Here is a 17415-nt window from a genome sequence, read left to right on the forward strand (position 1 = left end):
TCCATATACTTCATTTTCTAGATCAGTTCCTGTTCGAGTGGGAAGTCCCTCTTTATCAGGATAACAGACGTTGAGCAGGACTAAGTTCAAGTTTCCCCAAATCCAGCCCCCATCGAAAACAGCAATATCAGGATCTAAAGAATTAATTATTTTAAACCATGCTCCACAGGAGCCATTGTGAGTGAATGGGTACGGAAAGAGAGGCAGAGCTCCCTTGTAATTCTGGTAGGGAGGGAGTCGGCCACATATCCAACAGTCTGTAGCATTATTTGTCTGATGGGAATGGTGTAACATACTAATGAATGTATTGTTGCGCAGCGCAAGTCTGTAAGAGAGTTCATGTGCGGGAAGTTCACTAAAAGTGTGTTCAGCAGAGACATTGTAAGCAGATTGTTCACGCCTGAAAATAGGCCAGTACATAGGAAGCAGAATGCTGGCAATAATAATTAGAATACTCAGAATAAACATGATTATTAGTGTCACTATGCAGTGACTACGAAGTGATTTGCAATATGTTCTTCTCTTTTCCTCTCTCTCTCTAACTCGATCTAGGGGATACATGTCAGAAACTATTTAACCGATTCACCTAGGGGAGGACTTAAACAATTAAACTGTCTGACTTGCTAGATCGAAGCTTCATACGGTAAAGTTCTTGAGGAGTCTTTTCTCTTTTAGGCACAGTAACGTCTTGTGCTTCAACACAGTCTTTGGTGGGGGTGGACGAGTCAGAGTCCTGTTTCAGTCCGTTTTTTAGTTCATTGCATAGTTTGATGTGACTCGTGTGGACCCACCCCTTTCTCCCCTCAATTTTCACGGCGGTCCTGGTGGTAAGCAGAACGGTCTTTGGAGACTTCCAGCGGGGCTCCAGCGGACTTTTCCGGTCGAAATTCCGGACGAGTACCAGGTCCCCTGGACGGACCTCATGCGCCTTTACATCGGTGTTGTCAGGGAAGGCTGCGGCAACCTGTGAACGACATGATTGGAGTGCAGACATCAAGGAGGCAAGGTAATCTGTCAACATGTTACAATCAATATCAGTGATCTTTTTCGGAACGGGCGTCCCCCACATATTCGGCGGTCTGCCAAAGACCACTTCGTACGGGGATAGCCCTGATCTCGAGTGGGCGACCATTCTCATGTAGAATAGTGCCACGGGCAGGGCGACTATCCAGTCGACCCCTTTTTCCTGACAGATCTTGGCAAGACGGATTTTTAGTGTCTGATTATGCCTTTCTACAAGGCCAGCTGCTTCGGGATGTCGGACACAGTGGAACCTCCACTGATATCCTAGCAAGAGGGAAACTTGTCTCATCAGCTCGGACGAGAACGGCTGTCCGTTATCTGAATACACGACACGGGGCAAACCGTACCGTGGGAAGAATTCACGAACCAACTGTCTGGCAGTGGTCGGAGCAGTGTAGTCTGGGACTGGGTATGCTTCGGTCCAGCGGGACAGAGCACAAACAATTACAAGGACATACTTAAATCCTCTACAGCTATTCATCTGGATATAATCCATCTGGAGGACTTCAAAAGGGTGATCGGGAGGATGGAATCCACCTTGCTCAACAGGGACACTTTTACCTGGATTGAACTGACAACAGATCATGCAAGTACGCACTTTCTGTTTTGCTGCTGCTCGTAAGTGTTTGTTGTACCAGAGATTCTGTAAACTGTCTAACATGGCTTTCTCTCCAAGATGGGCAGGACTATGTGCTGTATTTATCATGACTTGAACCATTGAGTCGGGGAGAAACCATATAGATTTTCCCTTCGTCACCCAACCTTGATCTGTCTGAATCCCTCCTAGTTCAGTCCATTTCTTTATCTCCTCTGGAGTAGCATGTGTCTGGATATCAATTACATCTAGGGCGGGATCTCTAACTGCCATACACTGGGTCTGGACTATTGTCTTTGTCACATCAGTAGTCTGGGTGTGAGTCAGTGCTGTATGTTTTGCTGTCTGGTCTGCCAGGTCGTTACCCTGGGAAACAGAATCTGTGACTTTAGTATGTGCCTTACACTTCATGACTGATATGCCCGAGGGCAAATGTATTGCTTCTAACAGTGCTTGAATGAGGGGGCCATGTTGGATCTTGGCCCCATGGGAAGTCAGAAAACCTCGTTCTTGCCAGAGGACTCCGAAGTCGTGTACAACTCCGAAGGCATAGCGGGAATCTGTGTATATGTTAACATTTCTGTTCTTGGCTAGAATACAGGCTCGAGTCAGAGCGATGAGCTCTGCCGCTTGAGCAGACAGTGTGTCAATACGATGTGTTTCTTTAATTTCAGTTTCAGTGGTCACGGCGTACGCGGCCACTAATTCTCCTGTACTTGTTCTCATGCATGAACCATCCACATAAAGTGTCAGGTCTGGATTTGTCAATGGGACATCTGTTAAGTCTCGTCTAGGCTTAGTTACTGCATTAATTATTTCTATACAATCATGCGGAGCTGGATCTGTCATAACTGTAGGTAACAGTGTTGCTGGGTTCAGGATGCTGCAACGTCTGATTTCTATGTGTGGCTGGAATAGTGTTAATTCATAACCTGTCAGTCGTGCTATAGTTAAGTGTTGAGTCTGGGTTCTGTTTAACAAAACCTCTACAGAATGTGGTACTTGAACTGTTAACTGATGACCTAAAACAATTGAATCACTTTGTCTTATTGCTAACGCTGTTGCTGCTACTGACTTTAAGCACGCAGGGAGTGCTTGAGCTACTGAATCCAATGTACTAGAAAAATAAGCACAAGGCTTATGTGAACCTGCTTGGTCTTGAGTGAGGACAGACAACGCTGTGCCATCACGTTCTGTAACAAAAAGTGTAAACGGTTTGCTGTAACATGGTGTCGCTAAAACTGGTGCTTGGCATAAAACTTTCTTTAATTCTTCAAAAGCTTGTGTGTGTTCCTGAGTCCAAGGGAGGACAGTCGAAGTCGCTGCCTCCTGTGTCGTTAACTGGATGAGCGGTTTAGCTAGAAATGCATACTGGGGAATCCATTGTCTGCAGTACGAGGTGAGGCCTATGAAGGCCCGCACTTCCTTTTGTGTCTTGGGTTGCGGCATGTTCACAATTAACTGAATGCGATCGGGAGTGAGCTGTCTCCCCACTTTGGACAGCAAGTGACCCAAGTACACAACTTGCTGAACACAGAATTGTAGCTTCGAAGGAGACACCTTGTGTCCCTTGTCGGCCAGGAAATGTAAAACTGTCAGTGATGCTTTTTCACATTCGGGCTCACTTCGTGCGGTGATCAGCAGATCATCGACGTATTGTAGTAAAGCGGTGTTAACTGGCATTTGAATACAATCTAGTTGTCTTTTCAGTGCTTGACTATAGATGCTGGGGCTTTCTGTGAATCCTTGAGGTGCGCGCGAAAATTTGAAACTGCGTCCATTTAAACAGAATCCGAAGAGATATTGGCTCTCTGGATCAATAGGCACGCTGAAGAAGGCGTTCTTGAGATCAATTACAGTAAAGAACGTTGCTTCTGAATCAATAGCAGTCAAGAGAGATGATATATCGGGGACCACAGGATACTGTGGGATAATGCATTTATTCAATTCTCGAAGATCAATCACCAGCCGATATACTGGCGGTGCATTGGGATCAGTACGTTTAAGAATCGGAATGATGGGTGAGTTACAGATATTGGAGTCGGTCTCGACGACCACTCCTTGGGCAATGAGCTCTTCAATGATTTTCAGTAAAGCCGCTACAGCATCGGGTGGTAACTTGTATTGTCTGATTCTAGGTAATACAACACCTGCCTTGAGGGTAACGCGGTATGGTGTAATGTGCATACATCCTACATCAGTTGGGCCTTTTGCCCACAAGTAATCAGGTACATTTTTCAATCTGACGTCAAACTCACGAAGGACGTAATGACCCTTGAAATCCCGCAGAAAGAGTCTAACCCCCTCCGGGGAGCAGCATATTATAGCTCCTAGAGCCTTCAGTGTTTTAATTCCTAACAGATTTTCCGGACATGATTTTGTTAGTAACAGGTCTGTAACGCGTGATAATGGACCCACAGCCAGGGGAACTGGTTCTGATACTTCATTTACAATAGGTTGTCCTGAAAAACCAAGGGAAACATTTTGTGAGCCTGAGAGGGGTGCCCCTGGAACTTCGTCATGACTTATTGTAGTGCGACTTGCCCCTGTGTCAATTAAAAACTTTCTATCTTTCCCCAATACTTGACTGTGTACATAAGGACCTTCTTGATCTACAGGAATCTCGATAAGAGGCAAGCCGCCTTCCCTCTCTAGGCTGTTTCATGTATATCGGGAATATTCGGGGTAAGCAGACTGGGCATACTGGTACATCTGTTGTGAGACTTGCTGAGTTGCAGCAATGGGCTGTGGCTGTGGTACTGCTACGGTCTGTGCTGTCTGTGCAGATGCATGCATGGGCTGTGTATTCTGTGTAGACTGATGCTGGTTATGGTCTTGTCTAGGCGGATGCGGTCTCTCTTTAGTTTTACCTGTCGCTATGTTATGTTTCAGAACTGCACATTCGTGTACGTAGTGACCTGGCTGCTTGCAATAATTGCATGTCCCTTTAACAGGAGCTGCAGCGTGACTTGTCTGGGTCGTACCTTTCCTGTGACTGTCGGATGGGACCGTCTGGGCTACTAACATTTTCATTTTCGTGTCTTTCATGCGCTTCTGTTCCTGATCTTGTTCTTCCCTAATTCTATTCTGGTGATATTGTAACATTTGTAACATCTGGGATGGCGTATTTGCTTGCCATGTACTCTCGACTTTATACACTCTATTTTTAACTAACGGTAGGGAATTCTCGACTAACTTTGATACAAAAAGATGTGGGTACGACTCGCTACTTGGCTGGAGGCCACTATTGATAATAAAACATTTCTCGAATCTTGAATAAAAGTCGCTAGTATCTTCATCATGTTTCTGTTTACAGGACGAGATTGCATCCCAATCCTCCTTTCTAGTTGTCAATAATCTGGGCAGGACCTGTACTATCAAACCTGGTAATGCTTTAGTTTTGTCCCCAAGGCCTAACCCTGGAACCCGTTTTTTCTCTTCATCTTCTATTTCTGCCCAGGCAATCTTTGTGTCTCCCACCTCCCATTCCTTTTCCTTTAATTTCTCAAATATCCCCGTAGGCAATAATACTTTCAACATTTTCATGATATCATCATATGTGTAGTCCCCCATTAATAACATGTCTTTAAGCTCTCTATGGAAACCTGCAGGGTCTTTATCATGGCATGGTACTAATTTCTTCATTTCTAACAGTTCTAATTTAGTCAGAGGCGTGTGCACATACACGCGTTTCAAAACCTTGTCCTCACCCATAACAGGGTGTACTTCTCGTAAGGGGTTCTGACTTTCAATACCACCCCCGCACTGCATATGGTACATTTTCCTTTCTGGAGGTGGGGCGGGGACATATTCAGGACTTACAAAGGTATCATATCTGCGTCGTTGTTCTAGAATTATTTGAACTAATTTAGTGCTTAGGCCTCTCCATCTATCCATCAGTAGTGCTTCTAGTGTCTCATGTAAGGGACCTGGATCGGAATAATGTTTTCTGTACTTAATGAGAAGGTGCTGAATCATATATACCCCTGCTAATTTCTGTTCGTCGGGGGAGAGGTTCAGAAATGTCTGTGCTACGGTGTCATCATTATATATGTCTGCATTTTCGGCCCATGATACCGCTGATCGGGCTAATTCTTGTTCATCCATAGAATTGAGTACATGGTACCCCACTCGATCTCGAAGCCGTTTATCAGTTTCCTGGAACTGATGCTCAGCAGAATTCGGATTCGTTAAGGCAGAGAAGAAAACTCTCTTGCTTTCTGGACGGATACCCTTCCTAAGATAAGTTCCCTTACCTACATATGCTATAGTGCTTGTAGTCGGTTCTAGTTCTTCAGATTCTTCTTCCTCCTCGGAGGGAGCCTTTTCTTTCTCTTTCTCGTGTACTGCTATCACTGCTTTCTTAATCTTTTTATACATGGCCTCTATGCAATTTTGTCTGTCATGTTTTCCATCAGCTATATTTTGACCCCACTTGTTCAATGCATCTAATTCACTCTGATCTGTTCCGGGCCTGTCTCGTTCTCTTATTAGACAATTTATGAAAAATCGGAGTATCAGTGCTTGCATGTTAACTTTCTGTTTCTCCAGGGCATCCTTAATACTGTCGGGGTCCTTTCCCGTTTGAACAAACTCATATATTCTATCTAGGCGCTCCTTCATTCCTGCATAACATAACAAACTATCAGTAGCAGATCTTAACCGTAAAGACGCTAATATCATTAAGTCGTCCTGTCCAGGTTCTGGATCATATCTACAAACTGACATATTTTCTTTTAGTGCATCAAGACGGGATGAATTAGAAGAACGGGGGGATCTGTGCGTAAGAGGACTCTGCATACCTCTGAGATTTAATCTGTGAGTCGGTGGCGGGGTCTGGAGACCCGCGGTCGCACCTCCTGAAGCGGAAACTTGGGCATTATCTCTGTGTGTAGTCAGTATCTGAATTTGTCTTTTAGTAGGATCTGATTGAAGTGGTTTCGGCAGATCAGGTTTAGGTGAGGGAAGTGGCGGAGCTGGCGGAACGGAACTAGTCTTTTTCGGTGTCGGCTGAGAGTGATCTTGGGGGGCAGTACCACCCCCGGCCCTTTCAGTAGGCAGGGCACGAACAGGCAGATTGGTGTAAGCTGGCGCTACATCTTCGAGATATGAATTTAGGAATATGTCTTTAGTAGTCTTATGCATTACTTTAGTTGGAACTAATGGTGGCGGCAAATTTTTCGGTATTTCTGAAATGGCGTCAGGGGTACCATCGGCCAAAAGATACATGTTGTTCACTTTGCCATTTTGGATACGATCTATTTGTTCTACTTTTACTCGAATTCCCTCAGTAACTAATTCGTTCTCTTGGGCCTTTTCTGATTCTTTAAGCCGGTCTTCTCTACGGAGTGCTCTATCAGCACGCTTACGTGATTCCTTACGCCAAAATTCTATGGCGTCTTTCTGAGATTGTCTAGCTTTCTTTTTCCGTAATATTTCTTCTACCTTTATGATGCACTCGGCATCCCATGTTCCGTTAACTGGCCATCGGTATCTTTCCTCTAGGTGCTTGGTATAATCTGTCCATAACTCTAGATACAAGATGGCGTCTATGCCATGCTTATTATACATGAAATTACCTGGAGTGTCCCTAGGGGGGATTGGAATCTCTTCCTCTAACATCCCTTTCCTAGTTCCTATCTGCTTTAATTTGTTAAAAAACGGCATTGTGCCTACTTGATACTGAAATGCTTGATCCTTAATACTTAATTTCGCCTGTAACTATTTAAACAAAAAACCACAATAATGCACAAAAACAATCACATTCATACCACGACATTAATCACATGAAACATTTAAAGACATAGCTAACTTCCCCCTACTCTGGATGTACCGCTCAACGATACAGATACACTGCTGTAACAGTGCAGAAATTCGGAATACTTTATATACTGCTAAACAGTACAGATACACTGCCTAAAAACAGTGCAGACCGGACTTGCGTACCCAAACCCGTCTAGATACGACCCAGCAATGGTACTCACCGGGAAGCACGGAAAACAGAAGGCCTCGGAAAACTCGACTGGACTCGACTCGGAACTTCGGAAAACTTCGGAAAACTTCGGAAAACTTCGGAAAACTTCGGAAAACTTCGGAAAACTTCGGAAAACTGGTGGGCCTCTTCACACCTCGGACCTTGCTTCCTTCGGCTGGGCTCTGGTCGGGATCCTCCGCACTCCTCACCGCCTCGTCTGGGCACTGATCGCAGTCTTCGTCACCTCCGTGTGTCAGAGGGGGATGCAGGAAATCCTGCCAGTACACGTGTGGTCCGTCTAACTGATGGCAGGGGACACGGATTGCAACGCACCTTCCGGCGCGTGAGGTGGGGGAGGGGTCCCTATTCGGGCGCCAAAATGATGTAAATAATTAATTTACTCTCTTAATTTCTATGCAGGTAAGTACTTAATCAATAATAACTCAATCGAAATGAAGGAAAACAGAGTCCGTGGTGTAAGAGTTTCTAAGGGTTTTATTCCTCATAAAGGAATCAGGATATCATGTTCTGACCACCACACAGGATGTCAGAAGGGATAGATGAGCGCGCTGTCATTTATTGACAATACATAGCTTATATACTTGATTTACATCATAATGTTCAATGTAAGAGGCGTAACAGCTGAGAGAAGACAAGATAACAGTATACACGTGGTGCTAGTACATCATCAAGAGGCGTAAACTAGGCGTGAACTAGGGTGTGTGCTAGAAACGTCACTGATAGGTGACGCAAGTGGGTGGCACCAAGGGGTGGTGCTAACAGAATGTTGCAATGTCAGCAGAAATCGGAAGCTTGGATGCGCGCGCAGCTGCATGACGTGTGATAGACGGGGTGCAGGGGACTTGACATTTACACTGACGGAAAGAGACAGAAGTCTGGCATGTCAGATCAACTTGTGCTTCTATCATATCGGATATCTGATGTTTAGGAACTAAGCTATCTGGGCAGAAAGGTCTCTAGAGCAGAAGCTATTCTATACTTGCTGTGAGTGCGTGTATAAGCGCCTGAGTGTCTGTATGAGAAGCGTGGGGGCACGGGGCCTTCCATGGAAGCATGGCAACAGAGGCTATGAATTACTTGCATAAAGACAGGTCGGCCCTTTAGCCCTGTAGCTGAGGAAGGATGTTTACTGAAGCTAGCAGGCTGGAATGTACCTTCGGAAAGGAAAACAGATAACTCGAAGGTTATAGTCAATCTTGGCAGGCAGCAGGCCGAGCTGAGCACGGAGGGCCGCGCTAGAAGTAAGTCAGAGTTCACGGGTACGGGGGCTGCTTGGGCAGAGGCCCTCGCAGTCAGAAGCCAGAAAAGAGGCTCGGTGGCAGAGATTCAGGGCCTACTTTCAGCCAGGCTGAAAAACGTAGGAGTACACTTCAAAAAGACGTTGGCATAGCATACTTAGGAACGGACCATCAAACCCATTCATGGTGGGTCTGAAAGAGGACAAGTTAACGTTGGACGCAAATGTATTTGCGTCTTCATAGCTGGTACAGGAGGGAAGTTACATGCACTTTTAACTCGTACATGGAGTCGGTGGGGTACTCGCTAGGGAACACAACATGACCATAAAATTTATATTACCTCAGGACATCCGAGTTCCAAGGTGTCCCAGGGCCATTTTAGTGGACCAGGCCCAAATCCGAAGAGCCGTCCGCCATTTTAAGAGTCCTGTAGCAGCCGCCTATCGCTGCACCGCAAGAGTGGGCGCAACTCAACTACATGGTGAGCGAGACGCTGTAGCCGCAAGAGCGGGTGATAACCAGCTGAATGGAGGATGAGGCACAGTGTAGCAAAAGCGGGCGGAATGGCAACTGAAACGGTAAAGGGGCGCCCCAGTACAGCAGACGAGCCTCCACCTGGGGAGGCCCGTTCACGCCGCCTCCACCCCCCGAGGGGGCCCCACGCCGTTTTTCGGAGCAGCATTGTAGGATGCCAAAACCAGTGCGGCAACTTACTGGACATCACCTGGTTGCCATCCACATCTCAGCGCGTTCTGCTGCCTTGGGACTATTCGCACAACAGACCGCTACTGACGAGGCCTCCCCCCGCACCACCCGGGACGCCCCACGCCGTTTTTCGGAGCTGCATTGTAGGATACCAAAAACCAGTGCGCCACCCAGGTAACATCACCTGGGTCCCGACCAGAACTCAGCACGTAGTGCTGCCTTGGGACTATTCGCATAAAACACAGCTACTGACCATTGTTGCTTCTTTTTTAAAAAAATGTTTAAATGTATTTACTGTTTTTGTTGCGTTGCATATATTTATAAGTTATTAAAATGTTATAATCCTACTACTTTGTTGGAGTGCTATATATTTTTAATGTGACACATAATTGTAAAAACTTTGATGTACAAAGAGGCATCCCTGGAATCTTCCGCTTCAGGCTCGGACCCACACACCCTCACAGTGAGAATCCCCTCCCCAAGCACAATACAGGATGGTTATCAGATAGTAGGAACGCGCGTGGTGTGACAGATCTCATCGGGTGGGGGCCTTGATCTACTGTAACTCCTTTGAAGAGGGGTGATTCTCTACAGCTGGGGCCATAAACTACACCTGCAGGGCTAGGTGATAGCCTGGGACCGGCCTGGACAATCGGACACAGAGGAAGAGGAGTGTCAGAGGGTGCGGTAGTGAATAGGGTGAAAGGGAGGTGTCGGGCGGGCACAGGGTGTGATTCTCAGAGAAGAACAGCGCAGATGGGAGGAGGTTTCTGGCCCATGCATGAGAGAGAGAGCGGGGGTGACCAGTGCGTGGGGGAGATGCTTGCGAGGGTGGGAAGCCATGCTGAGGATCAGCGGCGTGCAGAGAGTGGGTCTGGTCAAGGCATCTAAAATGGCTGCAGTGCTCAACAAAAGTGTGGCATTGCAAAAAAGGCAAGATGGCGCAGACAATGTTTATCAATAAGGATTCATTTATAACAATTATTTTTAACAAAATATTTAATCGCAGTGACAAAATGGAGGTCAACAGTTCCTGATTTCCATCGAATCAAACATTAACAGACGTCACGCAGCAAAAAAAAAAACGCTCACGAACAGCGCAGATGGGAGGAGGTTTCTGGCCCATGCATGAGAGAGAGAGCGGGGGTGCACGCAGCAAAAAAAAAAAATGCTCACGAACAGCGCAGATGGGAGGAGGTTTCTGGCCCATGCATGAGAGAGAGAGCGGGGGTGACCAGTGCGTGGGGGAGATGCTTGCGAGGGTGGGGAGCCATGCTGAGGATCGGCGGCGTGCAGAGAGTAGGTCTGGTCAAGGCATCTAAAATGGCTGCCGTGCTCAACAAAAGTGTGGCATTGCAAAAAAGGCAAGATGGCGCAGACAATGTTTATCAATAAGGAATAATTTATAACAATTATTTTTAACAAAATATTAACTCGTAGTGACAAAATGGCGGTCAACAGTTCCTGATTTCCATCGAATCGAACGTTAACAGACGTCACGCAGCAAACAAAAAAAAAACGCTCACGAACAGCCCCTGGAAGACATGTATCAACATATATGAGCCTCCTCAGCCACCCTCAGAAAACATAAGGGGTCAGGATACGTCTCCCGTACCCCCTTATACCTAGTAATTTAATTAAATCGAAACACAAAATGGCGAATTCACGTTTCGCTACCAGTTTGCGACCCGGTTCGCGAACCGAGAAGCGCTTCTACCGCGAAAAATCAAATTTTTATTATTTGCCCCACGGGACCCTTTAATAACCCCAACATCATTCCTAGGGGGTCAAGAAGGATCTACCTTGCCCCCTTTCATTAAATTCCCCCTTCGTTTTTCTCCTCCTCTTGTCTCTCGATCCTACCGAGAGACAAGATGGCGGCCGCACCGGACTGTTTAGAATGTTGACAGACACCGGAGAGCCAATCAGCTTCGCTACGCAAAGCTCCGTTACGCGAAAAGTACGCGATCTGGTGCGCTATCTGGGACGCTGTCACAGATATATCTGTTTATTTAAACGTTAATTTCTCAAAATCCACTGGAGCACATATATTGAGACCCAGCAAAGGCACATCGGGCTAACAGTCCCTATAATTTTGCCAAGTTTCGTGTAAATCCATTCAGCCGTTCGAGCTAAAAGTGAGGCCAAAGGCCCTATGGAAAAATGAATGGGAAAAACGCTTTCTGGGACCCCCCTTTTTTCTCGGCCCCCCCTTGACGGAACCCCCCCAAATTTTCAGGGGCTGCTCAGAAACAAAATGTGCCATTTTCCTGAAAATTTCAGCCGGTTCCGTCCACAAACGCCAAAGTTATTAGACATAGAACTTTCAAAAGTTCCATAGAGAAAAAATCCTAACTATATATACCTACTGGCGACCGCCAGTAGGTAATATATATATATATATATATATATATATATATATATATATATATATATATATATATATATATATATATATATATTCACGAAGAACGTCACCTTTCAACACAGAGAGCATCTGCCAGTTCCAAAATGACGAGGAGTCGACCCAAGAAAGTGCTGGTGCAAGAAGAGTTTATTCAAATAGAGCCAGCGCTGCCGCCATGATGCATTTCGCCTTCGAGAAGGCTTGATCTATATATATACCAAAGTTTATTTATATATATTTATATTTATAAACAGAGTGGAATGCAAGATTTTATTTATTTATTTAATTAATTTATGGGTTTATATCGCGCTTGAAACCACTCCCGAAGGAGTATCTCTGCACCCAAAAATGCCAGTAACAGATAGAAAAAGGGGGGGGGTGTAGCCAATGATAAAAAGTAATCGGATCCTAGTGGAAAAATTCAAAGCCATGTCAAATTTGAAATAAGAATGATTTCGGCCTTTTTCTAAAGGTCAGATGGTCCGGACACTGCCTCAGCAAAAGTGGAAGCTTGTTCCATAATACAGGCCCAACCACTGATAGGGCTTTGCCTCCTTGCCTTGCCTTTTTAATCCTAGAAACTCGCAGGAGCAGCTGATCGCTCGACCTAAGGGTACGGGCAGGAACATAGGGGTTAAATTTCTCTGCTAGGTATGAGGGTCCAAGTCCATATAAACCCTTGTGGATCACACATCAGATCTTAAACTTCACTCTTTGGCGGACTGACAACCAGTGCAGATTTTCCAAGAGGGGTTTTGAAGGAGACCTGGAGGGTGCATTAAGGACCAATCTGACAGCAGTGTTCTGCACTACTTGAAGTTTTCCCAATACTTCTTCATTTGCGGATGCCAATAGTCCATTACAATAGTCGAGCCGGCTGAGTATCAGGGCCTGTACCAAAGTTTTTCTTGTAGAGTGGGGGAGTAGCGGAAATACTTTGCGGAGGAGTCCTATCACATGGAAACATGATCCTACTATACTATTTCCATGCTGCTTTAGGGATAACTCCTGATCTAGGCGGACCCCTAGGTTCTTCACCACCTGTTTTGGTTTGGGAACCGGGCCAAGATCTGGCGGCCACCAATCTGGGGCCCATAGTAACTTAGCTTCTCCGAACAGCATGACCTCCGTCTTGCCTACATTGCACTGAAGGAAGTTTGAAGACATCCATTGGGAGACCGCCTTCATACCTTCAGAGAAAGATTGTGTCACCTCCGAGGTAAGAGATTTGAACGGAAAAAGAAGCTGAGTGTCATCCGCATAGAACACTGGGATGACACCGAAGGCTCTTATAATCCTCGCCAGGGGGGCGACATAGATGTTAAAAAGAGTTGGGCTCAATCATGAGCTCTGTGACACCCCCTTGGTGATTTTTACCACTGCTTACCGAAACGTCCCCATGTTCACATATTGGGTGCGTTCGGAAAGAAAGCTCTTCAGCCAGGCCAGTCCCTATTTTTCAGCCCAATTTCTGCAAGACGTCCAATCAAGATGTTATGTGATATCGTATCGAACGCTGCCGATAAATCTAGCAGTACCAAGACATCCGAGAAACCATTGTCCTGGTACATGCGGAGATCGTCCGTTACCGACAGCAGGGCCGATTCAGTGCTATAATTCGGCCTAAAACCGGATTGAGAGTAATCCAGGCTCCCAGATTGTTCTATATAGTTTGAAAAAAATGTATTCACATGCGTCTCCATGATCTTGCCCAGGAAAGGAGGCAGGGATATGGGTCTAAGATTGGAAAAATCCATCCAAGGGACAGGAGTATTTTTCCGAATCGGTCTCACCAGTGCCTTTTTCCTCCTGCCCGGGACACAGCCCTCAGCAAGCGAGAGGTTGACAAGGCCCTGGATCCCAGGACCGAGCACCTTGCCAACCACCGGCATAATTCTGGCTGGAATCTGATCAGATGGGCAACCACTTTTAATTTGGTTCACCAGGTTTTCCACCTCCTTCAAAGAGATATCCGGAAACTTAGAGAGCATGCCAATACTTGTTCCCTCCCTAACATGGGATGGAGCTTTAGACTGGCAGGTAGATAGGCTAGAATCTGTAATTTTTTCATAAATCCTATTTATTTTCTCTGTAAAAAAGCATGAGATATCGTCACATAGTTGTTGAGACGATATATCTATGCTTTCGCAGGCAGAAGGTTTTACAAAGGTCTGCAAAATCTGATATAGTACCTTTGGGGCACCGCCGGCAGCTAAAAGTTGAGATGCAATGCAATTTTTGCGAGCAGCTCTGATCGCTTTATGACAAGTGCTTAGTGCTGTCTGGTAACATGTTCTTTCCGCTTTCTGATGTGAGGATCTCCAGGCCTTCTCAAGTTTCCTAGCTGCTCGTTTGAGACCTTGCAGATCATCTGAGAACTAAACTTCCTGCTTTTGAGCTGATCGTGGTTTTTAAGATTTCATAGGGACAATATGTTCCACTGTTGAATGCATAGCTAACTCATATTTCCGTAAGGCCACCTCAATATTTTCAGTAGGCAGGATGTTGGGCATTACAAAAGCCTCCTTAAAATCCTCTTGAGGCACTTTATGCCATTGTCTCCGCTTCTCTGGTAGCGGCAATGGATTATTGAGGGGTTTACAAGGGTTGGGCATAGTGAATTCCAAAATGAAATGATCAGTCCAGCTAACCTGTTTTGATGTGTGACATACAATCACATGTGAGTTAGAGAGCACAAGGTCTAAAGTATGATCCGCCTGGTGCGTGGGTCCAGTGTTATGTTGTGTAAGAGCTAATAGTGAGAGGTCCGTAAATAACGATTGAGCCTCCGCATTATCTTTCAACTCACTATGGATATTGAAATCCCCTACCAGTAGGAAATTTCTGCCTGTACTAACATGTGGGGCCAAAGCCTCTATCAAGGAGGTCGAAAATTTTGTACAAGGGCCTGGGGCGGTATACTAGAGCCCCTTTCCAGCTAATCTTTGCTGAAGTACCGATCTTAAAAATCATCAATTCTAGATCCGTAGTGCAGTACTGATCTAGAATAGAAATAGCTATACTATCTCTATGCACTATGGCTATGCCGCCTCCTACCTTAATGGGGCAGTCTAATCTAACTATTTTGTATCCCACAGGGATCCCGATAGTAATGGCAGGGACCGAATGGGGTTTGATCCGAAGTCTCTGTCAAAAAACAGAGATCCGTTGGTAAGTTGAAATGAGGTCAAAAACCTCAGTGTGATGCTTAGGCAATGATCTTATATTACAAAGTAGATTTCTCCACCCTAATTGCCTGTGAGATACTACCCTTGTTGGCGTTTTATGGTGGAGGCAAACATCCTCATGGTCATACTGTGCTTGAAACCTGCAGTGGCGGCATGAGAAAGGTCCCTCTGGGGGAAAACCCCCCTCTCCTGCACAGCCAACCAAAGGGACTCCCTGTATGTCTATGAGTGCTCTGGAAGAATAACTCACCCGTTTCAGAGAGTGCCCGTTTTGCTTAAGGAAGGAAGTTAGAGCCATGGCCCCTGGCCCTGTCCGGTCGTGGACGGGTGCTGACGGGCTACTCTTTGGCTTATCTTAGGCGCGTACTTAGGCGCTCCCCTGCGCGCGACCGCTGTGCGCTCGTTGCGACGAGAGGGCTAAATAGCCCTTCCTATCTGAGAGCGCTAACCGCTGGTGTGGTTTGAAATCCCTGGCTCTTCCTGTCCCGCCCTCCGCTTAACGGTACTGGTTACCGAGTCGGAACGGGGCGGGGAAGATCTTCTAGCTTAGGTATTTTGACCACATTAGTCTTCAGTAATTAATGCTTTGGGCAACCAAACATCCACATGCGGCTTACAACCATTAACAGACAAAGGATTCTATGTTCCATGTGAATATCAGACTGAGGTGGGTACTATCATTTTTCAGGTTGCAAATTATTCTTCGCTGCATTTGAGCTGCAGCACTTCTTGCTACAGGTCAATGTGACTAAGTCTTTGGACAGGCAATATTTGACTAAGCATCTACAGGAATGATCCCACTATCCATATAGCCAAGGCTTGAAGAATAGTTTAGGGACAAAGTAGATATTAATTTTCAAAACATTCTGGACTTGGGTTCAATCATCTACTCGAGGTGTGTAGCCTTTTCGGCTCAAGATTGACAAATATTATTTGCAGATTGGACGAAGATCTTTCCAGGGACACCAAGCTTTAGATGTAGGATTAAAAAAAGAAAAATGATTCAAAATGGGCATCTTTGACAAGCGATCCTGCCTCTCTGTCCCCTTTCCCAGGAGTCAGTCATAAAAGCTACAGGACATTCATAACTTTTGCCCTGAACACCCCCATTTTTAGGTCAGGCTAGACAGTGTTGAATATACTTTGTGGTCTTCAACCCGCACATAGGCTACCCATTTGCTGCCTCAATTGTCGCTCTCAGAATATTCTCCCCATTTGTCCATGGCATGTATGATGCCTCTTCCTGTGTTTAGCCCTCCCAGAGAGCAAGGACCAATTACTACTCTCCATCTACTGCTCCCATTTTAGAAAGTGCTTTAGGAACAACCTTTTTCTCTGTTAAAGAGCACTTCACACGAGTGCTCATGTTTTCACTCTCTCAGAGGTCCAGTTCTGTAAACAGACCTTGAAATCTTGTCCTTATCTCAAAATATTTGCTGTACATTCAAAGTCTGGGATCAAATGCCAGACGCTGTTTTCCGAGGGTTCCTGTTTACTTTTCTTTCTCTGGCTTCAAAGTGAGTGGACTTTTTTTTTTGTTCATGTCCCAGTGTCACTTGGCTATTCCCCAACACCCTCACACTTCACTGCTTGAGACGTCGCCCCTCCCTCATTACTGCTTGCCCCCTCCGTCCAATATTGCTTGCCCTATGCAACTACACCTCCAAATGCCCCAGCGTCTCTTCTTTGATAAAATACTGCTAGCAGTGTACTGAATAATCGTTCAAAATACGTTTTAAAGTGGCAGTGCAAACCCAGCTTGGTAATAATCTCTTCTTTCTTCACAGCTGTGATTGCCAAAGCAGTCTGGATCTACTGTCTGCTGTGGTCTAAAGAAGTGGGCTGGGAAGGAGGTTTCCCCAATGCCTCTCCCTCCCCCTAGGGTGCTTTTTTAACAATTACCCCATGATCCTCGGAGAGACAGGTGTCTGCAGGATCAAAGTGTTCCTCTAATAGGCCAAATAACCCTACACTGCTTGCCAATGACACACTCCTCCTCCACTACCACCCCTGCACCCAGTCTTCTATTAAGAAGCTTGCAGATGTGTGAATGTGGGCAACTGCATTCTAACACAGAGCATTCTAGAGGAGATAGGGTTGGGAGGGAAGAAAGAATCTTGCCTACTTAGTAACTTGAATTAGTCGTCCAGCAGCCCAGAGCAAATAAAGAACCAGGCTGTTGTGATGCAAGTGAGCCTCTTGTCAGATGGGCTATCCATCTTGGTCTGTGTGCGTATTTGGCATTTTTGTGAAGTTCAGGTTTC

The 17415-nt window shown here is 45.8% G+C and overlaps 1 protein-coding gene across 1 annotated transcript in view; it reads right to left on the reverse strand.

The window, feature by feature from the left end:
* LOC147725931 (uncharacterized) overlaps positions 1–13954 on the reverse strand; it is a 119845-nt gene extending 105891 nt beyond the window's left edge. The window contains exon 1 of the mRNA XM_086963395.1: positions 13757–13954. Coding sequence (XP_086819521.1) covers positions 13757–13954 — 198 coding nt within the window. The remainder of the gene's footprint in view (positions 1–13756) is intronic.
* Between the last annotated feature and the right edge of the window lie 3461 nt (positions 13955–17415).

Source organism: Lissotriton vulgaris, chromosome 3_1 (assembly GCF_964263255.1).
Source record: "Lissotriton vulgaris chromosome 3_1, aLisVul1.2, whole genome shotgun sequence".
Lineage (NCBI taxonomy): Eukaryota > Metazoa > Chordata > Amphibia > Caudata > Salamandridae > Lissotriton > Lissotriton vulgaris.